Genomic DNA, 19,545 nt, shown 5'->3' on the forward strand with positions numbered 1-19,545 from the left:
TGCAGCTGAAAACTCACTTTAATAGGGCTTTAATAATACATGAAAGAGATTAATCTATAATTGTTGATTTTTGAAATAGCACTTCATATTGTCACTCAAACTGAGTGCTTTTGATCATTAAAACTTGCATGATTTTTCTATCTTAATAATGAAGTTCTGCTTCAACTGAGAGCTGATCTCATCAGAGCCAATTATACTCAGTGGCTTATATCTGACCAGAGCTTTTAAGGGGTTTTAAACTACAATTTTAATTTTCTTGTTTTACTGAACAATCTAAAGTTCTAGCAATCTTCTTAGAATTTTTAATAGCATAGAATCACAGAATGGTTTGGGTTGGAAGTGACCTTAGTTCCAACTCCCCTGCATAGGCAGGGACACCTCCCACTAAACCAGGTTGCTCAAAGCTCCATTCAACCTGTCCATGAACACTTTCAGAGAGGGAGCATCCACAACCTCCCAGTTATGGGAGTCAACCTGTTCCAGTGTCTCACCACTCTCACTCCGAAGAATTTCTTCCTAATATCTAACTTAAATCTCCCCTTTCTGGGTTTAAAGCCATTGCCATTTATGCTACTAGTTATGCCCTCATGTTAAGTCCCTCTCCAGCTTTCTTCAGGTACTGGAAGGCCCCTAATAAGGTCTCTCCAGATCCTCCTCCAGGCTGAACAACCCCAACTGTCTTACCCTGACTTCCAGGAGTTCTCATGTAAATCAGCAGCTTAGCAGGAGACTACTACTAAAAAGGTCAACAAAAATGTATTGCTGAATATATTTTTTACTCTTAGCACACAAATAGTTTCTCAGGCCATTTTCCAGTAGCATAACTCAGGTATACCAAGTCTAAGCCTAGGGCTCTGTCCACTGAGTCACACTGTCTTTTTATACCCTCTGAGACTGTACAAGTGATACAGGAAGAGTTTAAGCTTTTTATTCTGAAGAATACTAAGGCAGTTCTGGGTATTCACAGATCATTAAGGTGAGGGTGCTGTGGGAGAGCTCTTCCTGCAAGGCAAGGTTGACAGGGAGGCACTGCAGCAGTTGCCATGACAATGGCTGAATCTTTGCAGTGACATTGCACACACTTCACATAAAAACCTGTGCAAGTCTCAAAACACCATCCAGAGCTGTAAGAAGCCTGATGAGATCCCAAATCATCTCCTAATCCTCAATTAAAGAAAGCACCACATACGCCAGGAAGGAATGCAGATTGTGCAAGATTTCACCTCTGTCAGAGCTAAAATACAAATATGCAATGCAGAAGAATTTTTCAGTAAATCTCATGATTTTGGAAAACTACAGGTACTGCTCATTACACAATGGGAAGAATACCAGATTCAGAAGACTGACAATCAGCAAAACTAAAAATTAATTCATCCCCTACCCTTGCTCTTCGATTTGTCAGGACACTGAAGAAATACAGATACCAAAGGAGGGAAAAGTTAGTGATAAGTACACTCACCTAATGCATTTAATAACTCCTTACATTCACTTCTAGTGCAGACAATTTGCAAATGAAGTTGTAAAGGAAGACAGCATGCACTCATCCCTCTATGGGGTTACAAGCACTGAACACTAAATCAGATAGGATTCTGTAGGATTCCACCCATTTAGCTGCTTTATATAGAAGACAGTTATATCCAGGATTGAATGCTAGATAACAACAACCACTGACATTATTTCAATTAACTGAATACAAAGGAAAGATCATTATGATATGCCAATCATAACCATATGATATCATTATGATATGTCAAGTTCCTTTAAGAGCCTCTACCTCCCAGGCTATTTGTTATTTCCAAAAACAAAAACATTAGCATTACCTTTTGCTGCTTCAGACCGCTTAGGCAAATCCAGTGTATCAAAATTCCTGTCCAAATCTCCATTCTTCTTTCCTGTGCACAAAAAAAATAAGAAAACAGATGGAGAAGACTGTCAGCATGCTGACATGTAAGTTACTGTCATGTGCATCTATAAGATCAGAGAAGATATCAACTCAGAATACAAATCACAGACTATTACCTGTATTTGTACATATCTGACTTGCAATCCAGCTGCACAGCTGTAATTTTAGCATAAGATACTCAGGGACAAAAATCCATGCTACTTTTAGGTTGATCCACAAACATGCTTAGTGCTAGCACTTCGATGGTCTTAAGAGTGATTAAAATCTTGAGAAATTGTGCTATTTCCCTTACTGGCAAAGTTACATCCCTCCCTCCCTCAGAAGCCCAGTGTTTAATTTCTACTTTCACAGAAGAATTCTGACCTGAAGCTTGGCTGAAACTGTGTAGCAGAGCAACATGCAACAGGCTTACTTTGCAGCTTCTATGCTGATCATGACTATCATGTAGGAAGGCCTAGATTCAACACATTGTACAGACAGCAGCCAACAATTTAGCCTTGAATTGCCCTTCAATCAATAAAGTGCTATTTGGACTATTTATTAGAAATTAATAGAAACAATTCCATATTTTTGCTAAGAGCTGGTTTCCAAGCATTATATCAGCTTGAATTTACATAATCTCTTGTAGAAAGCAGAACAAAACCTGGACTTCAGTTTTGGTTAGGTTGGGAATTCAAGATTATGTAAACAGCTCGGGGGGGGGAGGGTTCATTTCCATCCCCTTCTCTCCCACTAAGGAGAGATCCTGCCTTGGGTAAGACTGCATGGAAGCTGTGGGATAACCAGGTACCTTGCCAGCAGAGAATTACTGACAGCAGAGATATTTCAAAGCATGGAGATTCTCATGGGTACAATTTAGCTTTTCCAAATTATTTTGAGGGGGGAAAAAAATCAAGTTATTTATTCCCCATCCCTCAAGAGCAGGGAAGGAAGGTGTGGTGGGATCAATTCAGAAAAATTTAAACTGCCAGAGGTGGCTGATGAACAGGGACTCTACCAGGCTGCTAATGGAGGTTTACAGGCAAGGCTGAAAGCTTCACCAGTCAAGATGCTTAAAAGCAAGCAGAAAAATGGTCCTTCAAAATGTGATGTGGAAATCAGTCTGACTCTTGACAGGGAATAAGTCATGAAATGTCCTGTTATAACAGGGAGCCAGTACAGCTTCTGCACAAGGAACTCAGTGGACCACTCCATCTTCTTCTTGACAAAAGGATAAACATATGCAGTACTAAATAGATAAGAGAGATTTTAAATACAAATACCAACAGTTAGAAATAGCATCAAGCAAGAGAAATAAACAAAACACCTCAAGGTAGTAGTACATCCCCTTTCTCTCTTTGGAAATATCACACACTTCTGATCTGAAATGGCAACACAGAATACCAGCCAACTTTAACTAGTGTGCAAAGCAGAACATGCATATAGAAGTTCTGTTCATCTGAAGTTATTTGCTTAATAAGCTGAAATATGAAAATGCTCATCCAAGCTACCAAAAAGGTCATGCAGCCAGGTACCATGCCACTCCTTTGAAAGGTGTCTTTTCTAAAGTAAGGGACAGGAATCAGCTGCACTTTACAGCTCTCCATCAATTTTTCGCTCCATGAAAGAACCAGAAACACGTTGCCTGGGGAACCACATACCAGAAAGAAAAACTGCTGTGCATCACCAAAAAACTCTGCATTTCATAATGGCAGCTGAACCCAGTTACTGGTTGTAAACCCTTGCTGACCCTTAGAGCACTGACAGGAAAAAGCAGGGAAGAAGGAGAAAAAACAAACAAAAAAAAACTTGAAGGAAGTCAGTGTTTAGGAAAGATTACAAACTTAAGGCAGACCAAAAAATATGGCACCATCTTATCTACAAGCAGGACAATTTATTTTTTCATATGTCCAAATTTCATGTCTCTGCATTTAGCTAGTTTAAACCTCAAAAAATTTACTCCAAGATCCAGACCTTCTTCAACACAACCACTCATTTCACAAGTTCTCTCTATAATTTAAAGGTTGGGGGTTTAGTTCTGCAGAACTGAGATTGCATAGTAAGAGTTCCCTTCCTTCTAGTGCACTGTTTAGTCAGCAGTATGTATTTGTTCACAGTTTCTTAAGAAGAGATTGTCCAGGAGAGCAGTGTTGGCTGCTACATCTTTTGAGCTCGCAGTGCAGAAGCAGCTGCTCATTTACTAAACCATCTTTCATTCAGACAGCCCACTCCTCCTAGGCTTTGAGATCCTCAGTGGCTGTCTCTCAATTTCTGGGCCAGACTGCAAATACTATCTGTCTTCTATGAAGCCCTTGCTAGTTTGTCTCTCTACCCTCTGAGTAGCTAACCCACCTTGCAGGGAAAAACACCTCTGTTCACAGCAGAATGTGCCAGCTGTTTACAAATAGAAGCAATTCAGAACACAGAGCTATGACCAAGGGAAATTCATCTCTACAAATTACTTGTTTAATCAAATTGAGCAAGGGCCAGGTTTAGAAATACCCAAAGCAGCTATTTTTCCAGAGCTCTGCTACAGAGAGAAGGCAACCTGGTGTAAGAAAACTCCAAAAGAAATCCATCTAGAGAGCAAAGGTTTCAAAACCCATGGCCCACCTGGTATTTTTCCTATTTTTACAGGACCTACAAACACTGATTTGGAGCTTCTCAAAAAGTAAGCAAATTCAGCAAGTTCAAGAGCCAATTATAAAGCTCTCAGCCATCCCCAGCCTGACCAATATCCTGGGAAAACCAGCTCTCTGTCAGCTTCTGAAGCTCTCAACAACCCTTCTGTCACTCAAGTCACTGTCAGTAATGCCAGTGCACAGGAATGCTGAAATGACAGCAGCAGTAGAAAAGAAGTTTAAGACCTTGATTTTTACATTTCAATTTGTGCCCTTCTATGCATCTCCCTGCTCACAAGGTTTTTCAGCACATGCTGATGGATTTTGAGAAGCATGGCTCCAGACTTTGCCAAAAGACAGACAGCTTTGGACATGCCTGCTGACAGGTCTTTGTTATGAGACCTGGCTGCAGAAATTGGCACAGCACTCTGGTTTGGGAAAACTGCTTGACATGAGACTTGCTTGTGCAAGGTGCAATTTACCGTCTTTGAAACAGTGGAATTAAAATTCTTTCCCATCCCCTTACTACTTTTCATTATGTAAGAAACAATCAAAACCTGACCTTCAGCATTTTCCATGTCAGAAACTCAGTACAGGCTTCAAGGTGTGACCCAACACTGCTGACCATGAATCCTGTTGATCCTCCTCAAATGCAGCTTTGCTTTATTGAATAATTAGACCAGCTACTCAACTAGACCTTTTTGCTAAAGGATTAATTCCCAAATGTTTTCTTTTTGGTTTAAAAAAAAAAAAAAAAAAAGTTGAAGGAAAGAGACTCTTGATAACAACTCCCCTCAATGCCCCACAGTCTATATGTGCTTTTTCAGTTACCCACTGAACCAGACTTGCTGTAGAGCAACAGAAAGCAAGGGCTGAGCTCTGTCTTGCCAAGCCCATCCTCATCAATTACAGTCTGAAATCAGCATCTCTCAGAGCTCTACTCAGCAACATTTATTGGGTGGAGCAACTAAATTTCCCTCCTCCCCCAACTTTTCTCCTTTGGCCCAGCCCTCTAGAACCCCTTAATGTAAAAGCAAGGGTCACCAATTGATAATGACTCTGCCTTTACCCAGAATCAGTCTCAGTAAGGAAGTGGAAGTCTCCAGGGCACTCAAAGCCCAACAAAGTTCCAGCTGGGAAGCAAAGGGAGGCAACCTTTAGCCTCAGCTAATTCCAACTGCAGTTTTACTCATTGTGCTGGAATGAGAAACTAAAGGGTACATTCCCCAGGGTATATACTGGGAGCAGCTTCAGCTACCTAGTCTGAGTGCCAGTAATTCAGCAGCCCAGCCATGCATGCCCAAGCAGACAAATACCAAGGATCCCTGAGAAAACACATCCAAGCTGCCAGGTCTCCATGGCTACTGCTACCCAGACCAGCCAGGAAAGCTGTACTCTGATATGGTAGGGCTCATGAGGCAACCTGAAGATGTAGGTGTTGCCTCTCACGATGTTATCAGACCAGTTGCAAATCAACTCCCTTAGTGCATTTACACCAGGAATGACTAAAACCTTTCTATTCAAAGTGTGGGAAGACCAAACTGAAAATAAGAGAAATTCAAACTCAATAAGAGAATTTCCATTCCTACTGAAATGAACACTGGGGGAGCAGAGGAGAAGATGAATGAAAAAGACCTTGATCTCAGCTCTTAGTCTTGCATGTAAAAGCTGAACAAAGCATATTATGGTGATGATGAAAAGAAAATATTGCAAAGACTCACCTTGATTGAACCACTCCTCTAATTACCAGAAAAGCAGCAAAAGAAAAACAAAAATTTACAGGAAGGAAGAAAATACAAAGGAACAGTCACAAAGAGTCAGAATTTCACAGAACAGGTTCAGAACCTGAGTATTACAAGAATACTACAGAACTTCCATTGGTTAAAAAAACCAAACTAAACCAAGATATTCCACTTTCTCTCTTTTGTTCCTGCTGAAAAACCCACCAGTATTTATCGGCAAGGATTTTTTTTCCTCCTTTTTTCATTCAATTAAATGTGCTCAGAGAACTGAAATGACAGAAGGGTGACTAGCCCTTTGCAGGGGTGTCTGAAATGCTGTGATCAATGACCATGAAATAAAATAAAATAAACATGGAAACACTGCAAGATTAAGTGAACAAGAATCAGATAGAGAATCAATCTATTTTAAAGTCCTAGACTAAGAAAACTAAGGGAGGCTCAACCAAATATTCACTTAAATTTAAGAGTGAATAAAGGAAGTTTCTCTTTATGACTTTAAAAGCACGATTTTCAACAGATTTTAACTTTTTTTTTCTTACACAGTTGCCTGTCCCCCTCTATCCTTCTGATCTACAGACTACCAGCTGCGAGCTCAGCATTATTACCAGTTGATTTCCCTCTAGAGAACAGCACACTTAAGAAAAAAATTCTGCAAAGGGCAAAAAAAAAAACCATTAAAAATATACTTTGGAAATTGTCATTTCCTGCTGAATACACAGAGCCAAACCCAAGCTGTCACTGAGCACCTGCACTGCTCGCTGAAGTCTGCAGGTTCATCCTCAAGTGTCAGATAATTTTGAGACCAATTTGTCCAAATAGATATAATCAGATTTTTTGAGTGATAAGCAGAAACTATTAGGGCATACAGGCACAGAAAATACACACAGGTGAGCCCCAGAGGACAGACTCAGACACTTAACAAAGGACAGACCTGAGAGTGCTCTCTTAACACTGTCATCAAGAGGATGACAACAGCTCTCAATCAGCCCACTCCCCTCCTCCCACAGTGCACACTTACAGCTTTTATGTCTAAAAATGTTTTCATATGTTGCTCTCAAGCAGCAAAACAACAGGGACCACAAGTGTCAGGGAACAGGCTCCAGTCAGCACACATTGGAGATTTCCAAAGGGTATCACACTGACATTTTAGTCATTCACTGTGAGAAGAGCTGGCCAGACAGGTAAAATTATTTCTTCCTTTCCCAGCCCCTCACTTCCCCCAATCATTAAAAGATTCCCCATAATTTTTTAAATTGTATTTTTAAAACACATTTTAAATCTAGTTGGTGACAGACTAGTCTGCAAAAGCAAGTTCACACTGTGATGACTTCCCTAACACATATGCAAACACGTAACATTTTAATAACATGTACAGCTCAGCTCAAAGGAGGAATAATGTGCAGCACACAGCCCATCAAGTTCAAGCAATTCTGCATCAGCTGTTCAGGACCAAAACCTTCCTGAGACCTGGCTGTAAACAGTCAGGCAGGATGGGAGTATGCATGAATGAGGAGAACAGAGCCTAGACAGAAAATGGAGTTTAATTATATCTTAATTCAGTCTAGAATAGTAATTTCTCTAAAACAACAAGAAAAATGGATATAATTTGAGTGTCTCTTTCTAATAGAAAGATGGAAGGGGGCTTACTGAGACTATTAATGCTCTCTTGTAACGAAACTCATTTGCAATACTTATGCCCCAGAGGAGAGAACAGGTCTAAAAGTGACTGACAATTAAAAGCTACAAAACATGTTTGCAATTTAAATTACTGAAAGAGTGACAGAACTGGGAGGTTTTAGGTTTTGTTTGTGGGTAGGAGGGTAGGCTTTTCATTTGTTTTCAAAGGTGAAAGACTGGGGGTATGGAAGATGTAGAGGCAGCATTACCATGCATGGGGACTACACATGCTGGCCTGGTTTCCTGAGGCTGTGACACATGCTGTACACTCAAGCAAATGGACTAAGTGTCAGTTTGACAGATGCAAGAACAGAGCAAGGCAGAAGAGAGGCAGAGCACACGTGCATCCAACAGCAGAGCATCATCTGTTAGCATGCACCACTCCTTTTTCAAGTCAAACAAAGCAATAGCAATCATGGAAAAAATTCCCCAATACTTAGCAGTAATGCAACAAGGGAGATAACCACATGCCATGACACTACAAACATGGACCTCCCCAAACTGCTTCATTCTAAACCACCAGGATCAATCTGCTTGCAATAGCAGGCCTATACAGCAAAATTTACTTCCAAATCCATTGCCAGTTCTGAGCTCTCTGCAACACATACCTTTAGCTTTTTTTCCACCAAAGCAACCAGCATCATCTTTCTTCTTCTTCTGAGAGCCTCCCATGCTTGTAGTCTGACTGGCATCTGTTTCTTGGTACTTATCAGCTCCAGGGACCTCTTTGTGGACGTGATAGGAAAGGTTCCGCATGATGCACACACAGTTCTCCACAGACTGTGAGAGAGAAATTTATCATAGCAAGTACTTATCCTCTTTATTTAAAAACCATTAGATTATACAGTGGAGGGTTTGGGGAAATTTTAAAAAAGCCCACTTGCCCCAGGAAGACTTCCAAGGAAGATTTAGTCAAGGTCCCTTCAATTAAGGTTTGTTCTTGTTCTAAAACCAATTTTATTCTTCCAAAAGTGAAGCACTTCATAAAAAGTACCCAGGCAAATTGAAAATACTCTAATAAAAAAATACCACCTGATCTTAATGTAAAGAATGTAATTCACCAAAACATCAAACACACAGTGAAAAATGATCATATAAGGACCTTTTTTTAATACAAGCCTCTCTCACTCTTTCAACCTTTACCCCTGAGGAGCCAATTTTATTAAATTTTCTGTGGGTCAAAACCATGGCCTAGTGAGGATTTCAATGAGAACACATTGTTCTCTGGTAACAGCTAATCCACATCTCATCAGGTTCTGACAAGAGCAATGCTCTGTAGGCTGCAATGGAAACCACCAAGTGACTACAAGATCCACATCCAAAATTATCTGATTAAGTGACAGGGTTTAGAATTCCCTTGTGCAGTCCATCACATGGTGGAACTCAAAATAATATAAAATAATGATGCTTTACTAGCCTTACCAGTGTGATAAAGCAGTAACATGCCCTTTTCAAAATAAAAAACAAAACCCAGCAGGTCAAACTTATGATGTTTCTCATGCTTATAAACGTGCTTTTTAATCACCACAGGATGAGATGATGATAAAAACATTAATCAAAATCTTTACCTAAAAAGCCACAATGGAAGTACTGCAGGTCTGAAGAAATATCTTTATGTCTAAGTACTACAGTCTTCAGAGATGGTGCCAAATAAAGTCTTTAAAAAGAGAACCACCTCCTTTGCAATGGACTCAATTCTGATTTGGAGATTCCACCATGTCAATTCAGTAATGCAGAACTATGGCAATAATGTCACTGACAATAACAAGACTGCTCTCCCCACCTGTCACAGCCCTTTACCTTTCCTCACCACATCAGCCACATGAGGTGTCACAGCAGCCTCATGCTGATACCCCAACCAGTGGTACCATGAATACCATGACTGAGATGAGATTAAGATAATTACTATATTTTCTGAGGCAAGTATAACCCTCTTCTGATACTAGTAAATAAAAATCAGACCCCGGTGTAAGACATCAGTCTAAATTAATGGAAATATCCATTAAGTCTTAATATTCAAGTTCACCTTATTGTCTGTATCCTTCTTGCCAACTGCAGACTGTAAAGCATGAAGGAGGGCATCCACCAAGCCATCACACTCTCTTAGTCTTCTGCGTGCTTCTGCTCCATCAGAACTTACATTCCTAACAGGAGAGATTTAAAAGAAAATTTAGCCCTCTGACCTTCACCATAAAATTGAAGGTGTGTCGATTTACACTACAATTATTTGGAACTCATTACCTTGAATGAACAATCTGGAGGCCAAGTAGTCTGAGAAACCTATTAAATTTCACTAAAATATGGGCAGCACACACCTGCAACTCCCTGAATCAGAATGAAAAAGGCAAAACAGCACAGAGGTGCCTACAAACACATTTTTCTGAGTTGTTGGTAAGTTCAGTCAGACACCATAAACTGGACAGGAGCTCTCAGAACAGACAGTACAAAAGCCAAAATTTTAATTTCAAAGGCAGACCTTTTAATCTGAAAAATACTTCCAGCACCTGAAGAAAAAGATGCAAAAATCACAAGATGGCTTAGCAGTATTTATGGCCACAGAAACTGAAAAATGTAAAAGACTTAAGACAGGTGTACAATAGGTTGTATTTTATTTACTCAATCTGCATATACATTTTTTCTTCATTTTCTTTGGCTCCTCAACTGTTCCAAATAAGACAGAGTGAGTGTCACTATGCACAACTGCTGTCCTCTTGACTGCTCAAAGTGACTCAAAACTTGTTACACGTCCCCAGATTTCTTAGTGAAAGTTATTGCACGCTGAAATCCCTTGTGCTGACATTTTAAAACCACATTTCAAACTGAATACAGCAGATTCAGCACACAGCATGGCTCAGTCACATTTAGAAGGTAAAAGATGACAGTCAGTTATGTTTATCTGGCTTTGAATTTCTGAAAACATTGCACACAGGAATGGGACAGGAAGATGTGAGACAGAGCAGTGAAACTCTTGAGTTGCTAAAGCTGCACACACCAGTGAGTGTAGAGATTGTCAGAGGAGAGCTATGAACTCAGCCTCCCTCGTCCAGAAAACACAAACAATGTACTGAAGCCTCAGCCTTGCATAAGCATCAACCTGCCATTACCCAAGAAATAAATAATAATAAATGTTAATTTTCCAAATGCTGCCTTTTTTTCCCCTTCTATTAAAAAAATATTTATTTTGTGGGAAGGGAATGAAATGATAAAATTATTCTTACTGGCAAAACCTATATGGGAAGTTTTCTCAAAGCAAAAATACACTAATTTCAACATCACAGCCAACATTTTAGTTTTCAGGGTCACTGAATTCCACAAACCCACATAAAGTGAGCTCTCAAAAGCTCAGGACATAATAATTACCTTCTGCTACCTGGATCATGCAGCCAGTTTTTCAACTAAGCAGACGGTCTGCCAATCTCCAAGTAATTAACAAATCAATCATGGTCCCCTCCCATATTCCCCCATCACCCGGGCAGGCTGGTACTTTAATTGGACATCTAGGAAAAAACCACATTTTCTCAGAGACCTCTCAAAATCTGAAGAAGATTAATTGTGAGTTGGTTGCTGTAACAGCACATTAACTTTCAATTAAGAACACAGATGAAATGCACAGATAAATGTATCTTTTACCCAAATCCTAACACACAGCCTCATTGCTAGCAAAGGCTGATACAAGGCAGGTAAAGCTGATATTACAATATGATTTCACAGTATATATGGAAGACAGAATTCCATATGCTGTTCACTGAACTTATCTAAACTTTAAACAAGTATTGCTTTAAATCAGAAAAGAACTAATTCTTCTGTGGATGGAGTGCTTAATACCAGACACTGAATAGAAAAGGATGTCAAAAACCCAAGCTGAGGTGCTTTCTGGCTCTGTTACTTAGGAACTGGGCTGCCATGGAACAACTGAACAGCCCAAAGATCTTGGAATTAAACACATTACCTCAGTGACTTGCTTGCTGGGACAATTTAATATCAAGAACCTCTATAAATGAAGTAAAAAATATTTTTAAAGTTTGAATAACAGAACAGGAACTCTGCAGGGCTTCTGAGGCACTTATGATGGGCAAAATCTTGATAGAAATGGAAACAAAACTGATTATTCAAATTGGTGGGAATGGGATGAGTTACCCAAGCTGCTTTTAAACAAATGACTGGTGAATGGCTACCTGCCATGCATCTCTGGTGTTCTGTACAGTCTGGTTCCCTTGCCTTCTCTCTTTATCCCTAGAGAGGCTTCTCCTACTTTCCCTGTTTTGGTTTGGGGTTTTTTTTGTGTGTTTGATTGGTTGGTTTTGCTTTTCAATACTATTGCAAGAGTTCTTTAAATGAAAAATGTATTTTAAAACCAGCAAAAACACCTTCCTCACATCACACAGCAAAGGGTAATAGAAATCTTCACAGTGTACTTGCTATAAATTTATACAACACACTCAAAAGAACAATTCTAGGAGCAAGTCCATGCTACTAAAAGTACATTGGAAGAAAGCCAACTGTATGACTGATTTTATGTAAAACAGTAAAGCACAAATCTTATTCTAGAGATTTTAAATCCCCAGCCTTTAGCTAGATAAAGCAACATGAATTCTTCCTAAAATTCTTGGAGTCCAGACTGCAGACAGGACTAGTGAAAGAGGATTTGTAAGGATGTTCAAATATATGCTTTCCCTGGGAAAACAAAACAGAGGAGCACTAAGTAAATGTTAAATAAAAGTAAATACCTAACCAGCATAGAAACACATCAAGCTAGGAATCCAGTCTGTTGGTATTAAAGACTTCAAAAAAATGGCAGGGAATGTGCTGAGAAATCTGTTCATGCTTTGGATAACCTTATCATTATCACCAAATAGTCTTCTTAATAATATGGAAGTCTGAATGTAATGTTTATATCTGCAGAAGAACTGGTATTCATTACCTTTGGGGTAGGTGAGCTGTTACTACTATCTGTGCCACACATAAAAATTATACTCAAAAGATTTAAAAGTCATTAAATGCTTTGTACTTAATTTGCACTATTTCAAGGCAAATTGTGCAGCAATGTGGTCTCCCTAACAATCTGAAAGACAAAGTGGAGGGTTTTTATTTGGCGGACTTTTCTTTTAATGATAAAGGGAAAACATTAAAACTATTTCCCATTTTCCAATAGGAAACTGTGGCTGTGTCTGCCACCTGGCAGAAAAGGGCCACGAATTGTTATCCCACAGTGCTGCAGATGAAGCTGAAAGCCAGAGGTTGCAGTATTACTGAACACTTATATCCTGCCTCAGTTCAGCAAGTGTAGAAGTACTTTGTTTAGAGACCCAGCTGGGGATGAAGACAACAGGTTGAGGACTTTGTTTTTTATATAAAAAGAAAGCTCAACAGGAAATTTTCAAAATGCCCGCCGAGTAGCATTTCCACCTTTTTATCTAGAAGCATGGATGGCTGAAGCTGAGCCAGCAATGAGCTCTTTTCACAGCCTCTTTGTGCACACTGCAGGATCCCAAATGAATCCAACTTTTTACTACTGGAAAACAACCTTCTAATAGTTATTATTGCACTGTCAAGATAAAAAGTTAACACTGGCTTCTATATAGTCTGCCTCAGCACTGTTGAAGAAGATAAGAATATCTGTGACCACTGCAAGCCAGAGAGCTATAGATGAGGGGGGTTTCCGGGTGTGTTGAGTGAGCTGCACTCCCCAAGTGGGTTGAACAGCGTGGTGGCAGAGCTGACAGGCAGCACATACACCTCACCAGCCCTTGCCTAACACCATCACTGAGGTTTCACTCTCCAGACACCAAGCTTTATGTTACTTCAGCTGATAAAAAATGACATAGTTCTCAGAAGACTAATTTAAATATATTAGTTGTTCCATCCACCTACTCTAGCAGTTAGAACCCTTGCTATGAAAATACCCTTCCAGACCCACACTTAGCTTCACTATTAAATTTTTATTTGGCTGGAATCCAAAAGAGATTGATAAATAATAGTTGCAGTAAATGCACTCGATTTCCTAGCACACTTCTAGGTACTGACTGTCCCAGCAGAGGAATATACAGCACTTTAAAATCATTCCATCATTTCATGCAGAAATAAAATGAATTCCATACATCAGCCCACATGAAATACCAGAAAGCTTATTTAGTGTTAAGTTCTTTGTTCTGAAAATAAGAAAGGAAAAGAAAGAACCTGCCTGTGACACGATGATAGCCTGATCCAGGCAGCACTGGTCAAAGAGCCCTGTACAAAACAATGGAGTTTGGCAGGAGGCAGCTATATCTGCAATCTAGCAGAGAATATGGTGAAGAAAATAGGAAGGATTCAAAGTCCAAATAAAATTAACAAAAAGATGGAGCTCTGCTGATGGTAACTTTAGGTAGGGAGCAGCTGTTCAACTAAGTAAAGACGTATTGGATGTGGGCAGGAGAGCCCACTAGAGATTCCTGCACTTACCAGGTAGACTCAAGAGTGAAGTAGTGGAACTGCCTCAGGTGCTTTGCATGGAAAACTTTTTCAGCATTTGAATAAAAAGATTTGGTTTATTTAGTTGGTCAAATGCTCAAAGAAGGACATATCAAAATTCATGCTTTCCAAGCTTCAGCAGCACCAACACAGAGCAGGATATTTACAAAGTGCACTGTCACATGCCTCATGTCAGCACTGCCAGCAAGAGCTCCCTGCAATAAACAGGGCTCAATCAGACAGCAATACAGTTTAACAAGGTATAGATGTCGAGTCCATCCTTTGTTATTTGTGGCTTTCTATACCCAAAACATCATGTAATGCCTTTTGAGTAAAATGCTGACTGGTTACCTCCTGCATGACTCACTAAGAGGGCCTCACGCTGCTCTCTTGTAACACAAAATGGTGCAGAAATGCACTACACAAGAACTTCACGACACCCAGCAGATACTTAACTTCCAAATTATTTCAACTTCCATTTTGAGGAAAGGTTAATCGGTTCCACTTGTTTTATCCACTTGCTTGCTGCAGTGTGAAAAGAACCTAAAAAATAAGGTGATATTTATCTAATAAAAGATCACGGCTCATACACCTTCCAAAGCAAGGTGTATCTGTTCAGTGGCTGCAGAGAGTTGGGTTTCACTCTTGTTCTTCATCCCACCACTGCAGACATTTTGTGCAGATTCCCTTCACTGACAACCAAGGGACAAGGGACCTAGATTCATTCCTAAGGAATGACAGAAAGCAGTAAGCAAGTGCACAACTTTAAATTTATACTTCACATTTAAATGTACAGCATTAAGGTTGCATGTAACTAGGTTATGTCTCTGCTGCTAAAATCTATGCATAATTTATTTATATTACAAGCTAAACATCAGGAACTGTCAGGAGGAACCCTAACAGCTCCTTACTAGCACGAATTAAATGCTCTGCTCATCATATAAGCCCCAGGACAGCCATATGCTGTGATCCTGCACAGTCTCAGTAAGCTAATTAAGAAACTGCCTTCTCTCACTCCTCTCTATTGTGAGAGTTCTTAATTTGAGTTGGTTTTTTTCCAATCTGGGCTGGGCAGATAAGCTTCTCCCTTTTCTGTACTGCTTGCTGCCTCCAATGTGAAAAAAATCACAGGCAAATTTCTTTTCAGTTTTTACCTATTTCTCAAACTATTGTTTCACTGAAAGTCCAGTTCAAAATCAAACTGCTGCACAACAAAACAGTGACCATGTTGTTAGCTCCATTTTCTGGAGCAGCAATCTCCCAAAGGCTGAACACAACATGAATATAATACAAGTGCACCAGGGTCCAAGCACAGTGGGTGAGGGGACAGAGAAATGGCATCTGCCCTCATCTCTGGGTAGAGCAGGGAAGTGCTAAGCTTTATAAGAAATTCTGCCCAGGCCTCTTTGGTTCAACAGCTGCCCTACAAAAGCATCCAAAAGGATAAGCTGAACTTACGATAGGGGAGCTCACCAATTAAGAGCAAAAGTCACTATATGAATTTGTCAAAGAATGAAATCTATAAATGCAGCTGCCACAAGGAGGGCTCTGTACTAACCCTAGGCTCGTGAAGCTCAATTATTAACTTGTTGCTGATAAAGGAGAGAAAATAAAAGGCAGCACCTGAAAATTCCTATTTACATATCTTCTCTGTCCTGCCATGCTTCAGTAAGCAAAGTCCTTTGACACCAAGGGCAGCTTGGCTGGCAGCACTGCAGAATCATCACCTGAGCTTCAGCTCCTGTGTGCTGCACTTCACCAGACACCAGTGCTTCCAGGGTGAAGATTTGCACTTTGCCTCCTTACTGCAGTCAGCTGGAGATAAAGGCTGCCTCAAGTATATGAGAGTGCAGGCAAGACAAATATTATGTGACTGTCACCACATACTACTGTAATGCTTGAAGGATTTAGGGATGGAGAGAACTTGGAGGCAATTCATTTTGAAAGCTCTGATTCCAAAGCACTTTTCTTCAGAGAAAAGCCATGCATTAATTAGAAAGGAGGGAATAAGCACCTGGCTTTAAGAGCCTTCCTTGCTTTCCTCAAATTCAGAGATGGGAATAAAAAAAATGGACACACTAGCATCACCAAGACACTCACAGTAATTTCCAAGATGGAGAGAGAGGACTTTTTTGCCAACATAAGACCACAGGTTTTGTCGGACAAACCTGCTTTCACAAAAGAAGGGAATTATTTTGGTTGGGAAATACCTTTAAGATTATCAAGTCCAGCTCCAGGAGACAAGGACAGAGGTGCCATTTCCATATTAAAGCCAGGAAAGTCAAAATCATTGAGTGAAGTCTGGATCCAGTCAGGTCCTTAGAGCCCAAATCTCACCAAAACCAAAAGAAGACAGGGCTACTTAAAATTAAACCACAAAATGATGTATACCATTAATCTTGCATCTAATTATGTCAGAACAGTAGGAGAAAGCAATTTAAATCCAGACTTCAAGAGTCATAACTCTAACCACCAGGTTGTCCCTTCTCAGGAGCTGATGTTGGACAAGCTGTTATGTGCAATTTTGATCTGAAGAATGTGTGTTTTCAGTGGACGTCAAGTGGGTGCAGTTTGTTTGTGTTCACACACCCATGGCCAGGTCTCTGAACCCTGAGGCTATTTTAGAATGTGAATTTTTGCGTACTTGGAGAACTGACAAGAAATGCTACAACTGCAGATGGTACCCTGGAAAAAGGAGCACTTTGCATCTGTTTGCTATGCAAATTAATTCATTTAACATTTGCTGACAGCAGGTCAGTTTAGCACAGGAATCAGGCTAGAAAGTTGGCAATTTAGGAACTAAGTTCTACTCTGTCCTCCTAGAAGTGAAAAAAATACTAGGGAAAATTAAGACTAATTAGGCAGAAAACAGCAATTAAGCCCAGAATTAATTTAATTTTTAAACCATTAAATCCTTGCTGCTTCCAGAAAACTAGCAATCATGGTGGATATCTACACAAGAAAATAAGAAGAGACTGCAGCAGTGCTCTCTGATGTCCAGATGTGGCACTTCCCCTCTAAAGGATCTTGGGAGACACAGCAAAGATTTCTGGCACTGCATGGGTACATGTGAGCTCCATCAAACCCATAAGCAATTCAACTTGTTCTCTTCTCCTAAAGCACCTTAGCACCTTGATCAAAGCTGTCAGAAGGATCACAAAATGGCCTTGTTAAGATGCACTAAATCATTACATTATTTAAATTGGAGGAAAGCACAATTTAAAAAGGAATGCTCCTGGACAAACCCCAGTATGGATTTAGGAGTTTAAAGTAAAAGAAAGACAGTAATTAGAAGAGACATTTTCCACATACCTAAAAGAATAAAAATTTAAAACAAAGACATGAAACTTGTACTCCAAATGAAATAAAGGAAGATATGTGCCTATTTAACCATTCTCCTAGGAAATGTCCTCCTTACTTTTTCCCCAGTCCTACTTGGTCATAACCAAAATTTTACTTAATTTCAACAAAACAACCTTTGGTTTTTCACTGCCTCTTTCCAGATTTCCACTGTACCTACGTACCTCAATTGGTTCAAATGAATACAAGAGAAGTTTTTCTTTTTAAAAAGATCTCATTTTATTCCTTTTATTTTATAAAATTACACCCCAAGTAGCATCTATCACAAGAGTCATGACCAGTTTAAGTACTAACATAATTATGGACATAGCACATCCATTCATCATCTTGAGTCTGCCCCTATAAACAAAGCATAGCAATGGAAGAGGAAACATTTTTTTCCTGATCTCAGGATGAGAATGGAGACAAGATTATTATCACCTACACTTGCTTCAGTCTTTCTTGGTAAAGACTGCAGAAAAAGCATGCAATAAATATCATTACCACATCATAGCTTGCAAATTGGCTGTGCTGCCAAGTCTTTATTTTGCAGAGGGCAATACAGGATTCCCAGGAGACTTGTTAAAAAGTTTCTGCAAGTGCAGAGAGGGATGGCACACAGAACCTATTTGTCATGTTCCAGATGATGTAAGGATTCAAAAGATCTCCAAAACAGCAACAGTCACAGGAGAAAGCTTGGCTTCAGAAGGTGCCCTTAAAGTAAACACTCATCTCCAAAGTCAATATAAACCTTAACTAGCTGCCTTTCCTTCCCTTGATTTTTACTGGCTAAGTACATATTGGCATTTAGTCACGGCAGCTTGGTGTGGACATCAAGTATCAGAGGTAATCCCAGAGTTATTTAACAAATGACAGAACAGGTAGTATTTGAATAGATTCATGATGATAATGAACTTTGCAGTTTCTCTTATTTCCAGCTTGTAAACGACCAGGTCCAATATCACTCACTATCATGCACAGGGCTTTCTCAAATAGCAGCTCAGACCAATCCATTCCTCAGTGCAAGTCCCTTGGCTATGCAGAGTAAAATTAACATCAAGCAATACATATGGATTTTTGTTACTTTAGAACAGAAATACTTTAGGGCAGAAATAAGGACTAAGTGCTAGGTTTTTTGTTTGTTTTTAATTACTTGTTTTCAATTACTTTGAAAAAAGTGTTTCCAAGATTCCACATTATCAAAAGAGAGACCTAGATTAAAAACAAAGTAAAGCTCAGGAAGTGATGTTAAAAAAAAAGCCCCATTATTTGACTGTTTATGCTGTCAATCACTGAGTTTGAAACAAACTCATCTACATCTGTTGCTAAACTTCATTAACTGAAAAAATTATACTGAAACAAAAGCTGTCTAGCATGCATAATGCCTGCCCTGTGCTTGGGACTGCAAGGACACCCAAAGCCTCAGAAGTTCACATTCTCTCAGTTGTTTCATAAGAAAACAAAGCACACACCTGAGGCTTTCTTCCAAAGAGGAAAAAAGGAGGCTGGCACACCATGGAGCAGACTAACCTCCCAATTAAATATCTACCTGGTAAACAGGCTGTAGTCTGCAACAAGCTCCATTCATGGAAAAATCCAGTTTCTAGAACCAGCTTCTGGGTCAACAGATAAACAGGCAAAGGGGTTTTTAAACACTGAGGTCTGCCAGACAGATAGCTGCAACAACTTTTTCTGTACTGTTCTTAACTATCTCATCTTGATGATGCTTATAAGGATGAGCTGTGGAGGACTTCAACAAACAATGCAAGATTTTTTCCAATAGTTGCAATGGTAATGACTTCTGATATGTCCATTTTTGTCTCTAGATCTCAAT

General features: G+C 39.6%; 1 protein-coding gene across 4 annotated transcripts in view; it reads right to left on the bottom strand.

Annotated features, from left to right (window-relative positions):
* The window catches only part of ARVCF (ARVCF delta catenin family member), a 239,993-nt gene that overhangs the window by 40,739 nt on the left and 179,709 nt on the right, over window positions 1-19,545 (bottom strand). For all 4 annotated transcript variants that reach the window (XM_030460291.1, XM_030460293.1, XM_030460294.1 and 1 more), the window contains 3 exons: window positions 9,949-10,066; window positions 8,531-8,702; window positions 1,821-1,892 (listed from right to left, as the gene is read on the bottom strand). In XM_030460291.1, coding sequence (XP_030316151.1) covers window positions 1,821-1,892; window positions 8,531-8,702; window positions 9,949-10,066 — 362 coding nt within the window. The remainder of the gene's footprint in view (window positions 1-1,820; window positions 1,893-8,530; window positions 8,703-9,948; window positions 10,067-19,545) is intronic.

Source organism: Calypte anna, chromosome 15 (assembly GCF_003957555.1).
Source record: "Calypte anna isolate BGI_N300 chromosome 15, bCalAnn1_v1.p, whole genome shotgun sequence".
Classification (NCBI taxonomy): Eukaryota; Metazoa; Chordata; class Aves; order Apodiformes; family Trochilidae; genus Calypte; species Calypte anna.